Source organism: Rhamphochromis sp. 'chilingali' (genome assembly GCF_963969265.1).
Source record: "Rhamphochromis sp. 'chilingali' genome assembly, chromosome: 10".
Classification (NCBI taxonomy): domain Eukaryota; kingdom Metazoa; phylum Chordata; class Actinopteri; order Cichliformes; family Cichlidae; genus Rhamphochromis; species Rhamphochromis sp. 'chilingali'.
This window is the reverse complement of record NC_137937.1, coordinates 16,163,135-16,172,898: the sequence shown is the minus strand read 5'-3', so window position 1 is coordinate 16,172,898 and position 9,764 is coordinate 16,163,135. Positions and strand designations below refer to the sequence as shown.

Below are 9,764 nucleotides of genomic sequence, written 5' to 3'. Positions count from 1 at the left end.
ACCATTCTCATGCAAACAATATACAGTACAACACTAAAGGCTGCCGCCCACACTCCAGTACACACAAGTCTTTAGTGACATATTTTTAGCCTTGGCATTTTTTTCTCTAAATGTATTTGCACAGTTCAATGGCTTCCCTATTACATAATTAAAACTCAGCTTTAAGTAATGTGCAATTCATCCATGCAACACTGGAACAATATGTTCACAGATCGCAGACTTGATGGAAATATTTTGCTCGCCTGCGCTTACAATCAGTGTCAGAAAGTTTAAATGTATCCAGACCAACCAAGGACAGAGCTAGTGAGAAACACTGAGTAAGATGCAGCTTTTATTCCACCAGCGATTATTTTTTCCTCCTTATAGCAGATGCCTGGGTGTTAAAGAGAGCTGCTGTCCTATTGTGCATCAGTTTGCCTGCAAACTGTGCCACTCTGTCCTCGCTCGTTTTCAAATCAGTGCGAAGTGTGTGGGAGCACTTCACGGTCGGAGACCATTTTATGGACAAGCAAACTCACTATCCGAGCCATATGGTGGGGCTGCGCTCTGTTGGGACTGATCCATATTTCTTTAGGCTGTTAAGTTTTTTGATGCTTTTCTTTTCATTACGAGCGCACACAGAAACAATCGCTGGGATATCACAATGCAAGCGCACCAAATCCATAAAGTTTAACAGCTACATGGGTTGCTGTTTCCCCTCTCCTGCTCTACCAAAGCTACTTCTCGCGGATGTCCAATTCATAATGTTCTCATGCATAATGTACATCAGTAAAAGCAGCTGCTTTGCTTCATCATGCCATGTGCTTTTACTGTACATCTAATAGTGCGGGATCTCCTGAGGCTCATTAAAACCGACAGCGTTCCTCTGACTTGGTAACTTTCAGGCTACAGATGATTGGGGATTCTTTAAGTATATTAAAAGCTACTGTATTTAAAAAGTAAGTAAAATATTATTCCTGGAAAAAGAGTTTGTAATTTCAAACTTATTTTCAGCATACTGAATATCAAAATGTAGAGTTAAAGGCGAGAATCCTAAAGTCCTAAAAACAAAAACAAAGAGAGACAAACAAATAACACTAGGCTACCCCCAAGTGGTGACGCTGTATAACAGATGCAAAGTCCTGGACCACAGAGCAACAAGAGAGAGGCCATCCGTTAGCTACTGAAGCAACCAACATGTGACTTTAAAACAAAACAACTTTATTTGTTTGGCAATTTCATGACAAATTGCAGGAAAGATGTTTTTTCCTAATCTTTTATCAATTAATAAGAAACAAAAACAAATAAAATACACACATTAATGGGAGTCTACTTTCCATTACATGTACAGTTCAATTTCTTATTTACAAAGTTCACCCCTAATCTTAAGAAGAAAAACAAAACAAACAACTCACTTGTGCATCGATGAATCTTCAACTTAAGGAAAAGGCAAAGGGACTGAACCCATCTCTCGGTCTTTTGCTCTTTTTAACAGTAGAGTGGTTAAAAGGCAGCGAGGTCATCCCTTCACCTTACATGATCAGACATTTACTCACACAGTCACAACTACTCATCATCGCTCAGTGGGGGAGCCCTGCTCACGGTAAAGATTAAAATAGTCTCAAAATAAAGCCGTGTAACCTTTACAGCTAAAATATGATACTTTTACTGTTACTGCTGTACAGCACAGATACAAACTAAGAAAGAAAAAAGGAAACGGCAACCTAGAGCTATATGTTACCATACTGTTGTGGCAATAATGCACATGAATGAGGCAGATGAAAGGTAAAACATTCATTTCTGTTTGAGAAGACAAAACAAAAAATAGAGGAAAAGTATTTGTGGCCAACACTTGCCACACCATCACTGTTAAAAGACAAATACAAACATGAGGAGGGGAAAAAAAAAAAAAGTAAGTCTGTAAAGAAATCCATAAAAAGGTGCTTAAAGATCTCAGATGTAGAGCTGCACGAGATTCAGAGGTTTTCCAGTTTAAAGAGAATCTATTGCAACATGTCAAATATAAAAGGAGTCACCTGCACAGAAGTCTGTTATTTTTAAGGGGTTTTTGTACACAAGAAAGGCCAAAAACAGTCAGATTAATTTTACACACAGTATTATTATGCATCTACATGATTATTTCGATAGAATATGGCTTGTTATGGTTATGTTTTAAAGGAGATTTGCAGTATTAATCACCAATGCGACTAAACCACATTAACAACGGTTTTTGGCTTAATACTGCCATTCACATCTCAGAGGCAATGACATTTGTTTTTATCACTTCCTTCGACCTGAGCACATCAAATCCATCTTATTTCGCTTTCACGTCAAATCAAAGTCATTTATTCTCATAATTACATTTTGATCTGTGTATGCAATGAATTGGGTTCTGTGTTCAGAGTCAATTACTGCACAATAAATAGGACAGGTAGGTAGATCTTGCAGGATTACTTTGGGTTTGTTTCTTCTCCTTTGTTACTGTAAAGCTCCATTACGTCACTCTGGCTAGTAAGGCAGGTTGTGTGTATATAAAAAGGAAAGTGCATTGACTTCATGGCCCAAAGGCATACTGACACATACATACACACGCGTACATACACAAAAATTCATTCGATTCATAAAAAACCCCACTTTCATTCCTCTTGAAAGCAGTAAACATCTTTGTCATCGTTAATAAATTAAAGGTTCAGCAGTTCACATTCATCAAATGGCTGTGTTTGTGTATCTGTGTGCAACAGCATTACGGCTAGGTAACATGTACAGTTCACATTGGTTATTGTTGTCCTGTGGCTTTTCTCAGAAGCTCTAGGTCTTTGCGTTTTTGAGTTGCAGGTCGCGGACAGCCATACATCTCCAAGCCCAGAGGCAAGTAGCGCTCCTGCAGCCCTAAGACGTCATCGCCTTGTCCAGCCAGTAGTGAAACCCAAAAAGGAGGTGAGGAACTCCCTCGGAAGCCCCAAAGTGCCAGACTCTCTGCGATAAAAGGAGCGGGGGAAAAGGCATGTAAAAGAAATCTAAAATACAGATAGACAGACAAACTAAAGTAGTACTAACCTTTACTATGCAGATCAGGATCTTTGGCCACACCAAGAGAGACCAGATGTGGTGCGATATTGACCAGCTCCCCCGACTGTCCCCACGTTGCCACGAGGACTATTGACCTGGAGGAAATAAATACTTCTAAAAAAGCCACTCTACAACCATAAGACATATTATAGTGTCATCCAAAAAAAAAGAAAAAAGGAAAACCACGTTAACCCAAACCAAAACCCACACAAGGAATTATTAAAATACATTTTACTTCCTGAAAACACTCATTTATATTCCTTTTTCCCAAAGTTTAAAACACGCCCTGAATACAGAGGGAAACATTTTACAAAAAATGCTTTGATCTTAGTAATTTATCACCAAATGAAAAAATAGAATATCTAATATTTAGTGACGGTCAAATAAATAATGAAGTCAATATTATGACGAACAATGTCAAAATAGAAACTAAAATTAAAAATGAGTTATGTTGGAAAGCTCATAAAAAACATGTCTAGAACTACATAATTTAATATAAAAGTTCAAATATCTTAAATCAAAAACACTGTATTGTTCCCTAATAGTTCTATGAATTACCTGCTGCGTGATTTTTGGGGGAAACATACAAAACAAAAGCTAATTCAGTTTATTTACACTGCAACAGAAAGCTGAATAATAAATGGACTGGATTATAATGAACTAAACAAAACAGACCATTTATTAAACTACACCTAACCCTTAAAATGTTAGTTTATTTTCATAGTCTTTTATTAACACTGCACTACAAACTGCATTATCAGTTGTTTGAAGTTAGAGATGAAGAGAAAAGGTTCAAATAAGTCATTAAAAGAGTGATGTCTGTCTGTCAAAGGGGCAAACTTTGGGGAGAGCTATGAGGAGCAATTTAGATTGTGCAGTTTATTCTGTAATTTTTAAAATAATTGTTTCAAGATTTTTTTTATTTTGATGAAATCTAGTTACACAAGTGTCTCCGGTGTGGATAATCCCTGTCTGAATCCCAGCGATAGGTTTGATTTCCTGTCAACTTTTATTTTTATGGGAATTTTCTATTTATTGTGCATATTTACGAACTTGATTTGTTTTGTGTATTTATTTATCAGTTTTGCCCTGCCTCACCTGTTTGGTATGTCAGTTTTTAGGTATGTTTCCATCTTTTTATCCACTTTACTAAATGAGGTTTTCTTGGTGACTTTTCCAGAGCAGGCATCCACTGAGACCAGGAAAAACCCCGGCTGTGAGAAGGACATGGTGATCTCATTCACCTTGGGGAATTACAGCAAAGAAATTGGATTAAATAAACCCCGTTTTAAATCTGAAGTTTAAAACATGAAGATAAAGTGTTTGGGTGTATTTTTATGTGCCTGGCAGTTTTGCTTACAGTGATAAAGGAGACGTTATCTCCTCGCTGCTGCTCTTTAATGCTGAGAGACTTCACTTGAGTCTGGAGATAGGAGGTCCATGGCTCACTGGAAAACACAAGCTGAGACAGACGCATGTCGATCAGCGGTAGTAGCTTTGGATTTAATTGACCAAATGAAGAGGTCACTTTAAATGTTAACAAACCTGTTTAGCACCGCAGTCTCTGCAGGGCTGCGTGTTTAGAGCCGGCATAGGCACCACGACTGAGGGAGCCTTGGCATACTTGGGGTAAGCTTTGGCTGTACAGTTACAGGTCTCTTTGGAGGATGTAGTGGCCGTGATCTTCACTCTTTCACAGCCTTTAACAGAACAGTAGCTGTGACCATCACGACCATGCCGGGCCCGAAGGTAGAGCCACAATAAGCTGGGGATGATGAGAAACAAACTTTTAGAAACTCAGTAGAGTCACCGAGGGATTAAAAAAAAAAAAAACACAATTGAAATAAAATTGATCTCATTTTTTATTAAAAAACCAAATCTCCTACAGTCATCACATTGCAGTATTTCCAACTGAGAGTTCAAACAAGGAAAAGGAAAAACAATCTTTCATCTCACCCAGCAGTCTGGTCAAAGTAGTACTTCCTCTCCATTGTCTTTTTCTGCAGCTCTGGGAAGGATAACACGGTGCCGTAGTCTGTGATGTCATCAAACGTGTTGCTTTGCCTGTCGTATGTGTCGGACATAATCTGAAAAGTGGTGTCTGACGGATAACAGAGTCCCACCAGCACCCAGTCATCCCTGAGTGAATGAAAGAGCAGTTTGAAAGTGGTTGAAAACATCAGTACACGACCCTTCAATGCAGTGTGTTGCATCCTCACTTGCAGGACATTACAGATATTTCAAGACTTGGACTAGCAGTGGCTGAAGAGGCGAACACACACAGTCATTCTTATTACTCACTTATCAAAGTTAATGAGAGAGAGGACCATTTCTCTGGGCGCAGGCCCACTCCAGTGCAGAGTGTAGCTCTTGCTCATCATCAGGATGGGCTGGTACTGCTGGGACGACGCCCCCTGGCTGTTAATCCCCCTCAGTAACAGAGGAGAATTAGGGTATTCATCTCTGCTGATGGATAAACTCAGGCTAGGGGCTCCTTGGGTCTGGATGTACACCTAGAAGAGAGGAGGATGTTGTGGAATGTAACAATCACTTTTACATCAGAAGGACAGAACAATACTGAGGTGCAGACTCGAGTGCGCTGTACCTGAGAGTAGCGACCGCTGCATATCACTCCATTCCACTTCAGGTTTTTCACACAGCCAGGATGTTGGATCAGGTAGTTGTCTGCTCGGCCAACGTAGGTGTCACTGTAGCCTGTCACTGAGCCGTCCACATCGTGAAAGATGGAGGTTTTGTCACCGTCCAGGTTGTTTTCATCAAACCACTCTCCAGGTTGTCCAAAGAATGCACGAAGATGTACCTGAGGAGTTTATTTGTGTTACTTACTGAGAGGTGATTTTTAATCTAAGTTAAGCAGATACCTGCTTAACTTTCCATCGTTTCCATAATGATCTTCTCCATATTCCTGGGACAGCTCACTTACATTTTTTTTATAGAGGTCTGTTTGCACTGCATAAGGACAGGTAATATAACTGCATTATATTTTTTTGGTTTCTTGGCTGTGCATCTTTCAAAGTTTATGTGCCAAACTGAAATCTCCAATCAAGCTACTTGACAAATTAGCCTATTAAAGGTTGCCTTTGGATAAAAAACACTGCACTGTACAATGACCCCACAAGAGGGCGCCAGTGATTTACAACAGTTTCTGCACAGGCCTGATTCTGAAAGATGGCTCCTTTATTCTTCTGTGTTCTTTCTGCCTGAAACGACTCCCGATTCTGTTTCTGCCAGGCCTCTGACCCAAACACACTAACAAGTTAAACAAACTCTTTGAAAACACATCAGATCTAAAGGGTAAAAATCTTCATGCTGGACATCAATGCTGGTATAGACTGGGTAATGTGTTAGGTAGGAACTAAAGGAAAGTTTGATGGAAATACATCTTTAAAATCGAATTGAAAAAATAAAAAAAAAATCATGTAGCAGGCTAGTCCATTTTAACTGCTGCAACTCAAAAGGGTACTCAGTAATTCATATGGTCCCCAGATGCTTGGCTGCATGCCTGAGAAAGTTGGGGCATGCTCCTAATGAGAACACTGATGGTGTCCTGGGGGATCTCCTCCCAAATTTGGACCAGGGCATCACGGAGCTCCTGGAATTTTAGCGAGGCAAGCATGGGAATCAGTCAGTGGTTTCAGCTCCTTCATCCTTCAGGAACCGCCTGCACTCTCACCACATGAGATCGGGAATTGTTGTGCACCAGGAGGAACCCAAGACTCACTGCACCAGCATAGGGTCTGACAACGAGTCCGAGGATTTTATTCTAATACCTAATGGCAGTCAGAGTGCCGTTGTTCAGCCTGTGTATCCCCTCCAAATGAGAGCAGATTCACCCTGAGCACATCTATGAAGAGCATAGGCCCAAGTGGTGGACCTGACAATCCTGGTATTCTATGGCAAATGCCAGTCAAGCTCTACAGTGCAGGGCTCTGAGCACACAGCAAACTAGGGAGAGTCTGGCCCTCATGTTAACCCCATGAAGGCTATTTCTTATGGTTTGGTCAAAGGCATTCACACCATTGGCCCGCTGGAGATTATTTTGTATGGATCTGGCAGTTCTCATCCGCTTCCTCCTTGAACTAGTGAGTAGAAACCAGTCCTACGGCAGGGGTGTCGAACTCCAGGCCTCGAGGGCCGGTGTCCTGCAGGTTTTAGATATCACCCTAGGTCAACACACCCGAATCAAGTGATCAGTTCATTACCAGGCCTCTGGCGAACTTCAAGACATATTGAGGAGGTAATTTAGCCATTTAAATCAGCTGTGTTGGATCAAGGACACATCTAAAACCTGCAGGACACCAGCCCTCGAGGCCTGGAGTTCGACACCTGTGTTCTACGGCACTGACCAGCCATCCTAGAGTAACTGCCTGTCTCCTGGAATCTCCTCCATGCTCGTAAGACTCTGATGGGAGACCTCTGTAGCGTCCAGGTATCACCCAATGCCACCAGTATTGACAACAACCTCACCCAAATGCAAACTAGTGAAAAAACAGTCAGAAAGATAAAGAAAAAATGGCAGTGTCTTCGACCTGTAAAAACATTCCTGCGTTGGCAGAGGTTTCATTGTTGCACCTCTAGTGCACTTGCTGCTAATTTCATTAACACCAAAGCAGCTGAAAATGTTTTGGCGTTAGCTGAAAAACCCTCGTGCTACTTAAGTGACCGGATCAATATCCTAGATGTTTAAGTGGCTTGATGCTATACTCTGATTAAAAAGTGTTCCTTTAATTTTTTTGAAGCAGTCTATGAAAAGATAGTTGTAGGGGTAAATAACAAATAGGAGCAAAGCACAAAAGAGAAAGTGGGCATAAAGTACGGTGCACTGGTTTTAGGTAGAAATAAAGGAAGGACAAGGGAATGAATCGGGTCAGAGAAGGAATATTCACATCTACTGTCTGAATAAACAGATATATCCCTGCTGACCTGGACTGAAAGCAAAGTCTCTGAACAGGTTCAAACACTGCTCAAATATTACACATTCCCTTTGGAAATACAACACTGGGACAGTGCACCACATTTACAAAAAAGAATAAAAGCTTCAATGTTCTTATGACGTCCCAAGTCAAGTCTCACTGAGCCTTACTTACTGTGGAGTGGAAGCTGAGCTGGGACAGGTTGTTTCGAGGGGTGAGCTGCCAGGTGTTCTTCAAGTTGAATCCCACTGCACTGGTATGACGCGTGGTGTTTTCTGGCGTAGTTCGTTCTGGTGTGGTTGTTATGCGTTTATTTGTTTCGCTTAAGGGGGCAAAGCCACGAAATGTGCTCTGTGTAAGCCGCACTGGGCCATCGTAGATCTGAAAACCTCGGATTGGGAACGTCCTACGGTGGAGATGAGGAATGATAAGATAAGATAAGATAAGACTTTATTGATCCCACAACGGGGAAATTGCTGGAATATATAAAACCATATAAAACCAGACTGGGGTAAACAGTCATCATTTACATGGGTTACAGGACCATTTTAGTCATGAACTGGCAAAACCCAGCTGTGTTAACATTAGCAATGTAGATGTTACAGTCAGTGCAAGATAGCTGTGATAGCTATTTTAAGAGATGTTTAAAAGAAATCCAGAAAAAAATGACCAAACAGAAAAAAAAAAAAAAAATGTACTCGTTTCCCCTGGCAAGAAATAACAAGTGTCAGCAGCAACAACGGCAATTAAACCGAGCGAGCCAGATGTCGCAGGGCACTGAAGAGGCCCGTAAAATGATTTTAAAGCTCTACACAGTGGCCACAAACACACTGATTCTTGAAACTCAAATACAGTAATTATTTTCCAGCATCCTACTTAAGCTCCTCTTCTCTTGTATAACAATATCTGTAATAAAAGAGACGGAAAGGGGGAAAAAAAAAAAAACATGGAGACAGCTGCCAGGAGATCCTTGGGGCATTGCAAAACCAAGAAATTAGGATTTACCACCCTGTCTGATTTGGCATTACAGCAGGACGAGCCTCTTGTGTCACAAATGGTGCTGGGCAGACTGCTCATTAACATCTGGGTTTTTCACTTGTGTCACACCCTACATATATAACCCTCTAACTAGGACTGAAACTGTGACATCTACCTGAAACTAAAGGGAGCTGTGTTAAAGGTCTGAAATGGTGAAGAAAGTTCCCTTTCCTCTTATGCAACCAAATTCAGCATGAGGCATTTCCTTCCTAAGAACTGCTGTGCGTGATGCCACCACCATGTTTTTATAGACTACTTAAATGTCATTTCATTTCACAATCTCACTATCAGCTAAAAGCAGCTGTAACACCTTCATCTGTCCATCTTTTCAACAAGTCTGTTGCCTTGCTGGCTTCTCTCTTCCTTGTTTGTTTTCCCAGCCTACATTTCTTTGGCAGCTCTATTCCCTGAAATTCCTGAGAAAAGTCAAGTTTGATTTGGACTTTTGCCTTAGCACTCCAAATATGTCTTTCCACAATTCATTATTTAATCTTTCACTTATTGCTCTCCCCTCACCTGTTTCTAGGTAGCGTCCTCATCTTTCCGTCAATTCCTCCCACGCCCCAGTATTTATTCTGTCCTCCATTCGTCCCCCTGTTCCGGCTCTCGCCCACAAACAGGGATTGCGTCACCTCCTGGCTGGAGCCTTCATCTTTAGGGTAGCTGCCATCGCTGGAGAACAAGGGATAATAGATAATTAGTTAATTATTAATGCAATCGTTTCTGTACTTTGCAGGAAGAACA

The 9,764-nt window shown here is 41.0% G+C and overlaps 1 protein-coding gene across 2 annotated transcripts in view; it reads right to left on the bottom strand.

Annotated features, from left to right (window-relative positions):
- Positions 1-1,179: 1,179 nt before the first annotated feature.
- cemip2 (cell migration inducing hyaluronidase 2) overlaps positions 1,180-9,764 on the bottom strand; it is a 31,514-nt gene continuing 22,929 nt past the window's right edge. The window contains exons 15-24 of one of the 2 annotated variants that reach the window (XM_080893232.1): positions 9,537-9,692; positions 8,157-8,388; positions 5,654-5,869; positions 5,350-5,561; positions 5,005-5,187; positions 4,594-4,813; positions 4,409-4,510; positions 4,147-4,292; positions 3,037-3,143; positions 1,180-2,955 (exon numbers count right to left, since the gene is read on the bottom strand). In XM_080893232.1, coding sequence (XP_080749358.1) covers positions 2,756-2,955; positions 3,037-3,143; positions 4,147-4,292; positions 4,409-4,510; positions 4,594-4,813; positions 5,005-5,187; positions 5,350-5,561; positions 5,654-5,869; positions 8,157-8,388; positions 9,537-9,692 — 1,774 coding nt within the window. In that variant the 3' untranslated portion in view covers positions 1,180-2,755. The remainder of the gene's footprint in view (positions 2,956-3,036; positions 3,144-4,146; positions 4,293-4,408; positions 4,511-4,593; positions 4,814-5,004; positions 5,188-5,349; positions 5,562-5,653; positions 5,870-8,156; positions 8,389-9,536; positions 9,693-9,764) is intronic. The other variant, XM_080893233.1, reaches the window with a different exon arrangement.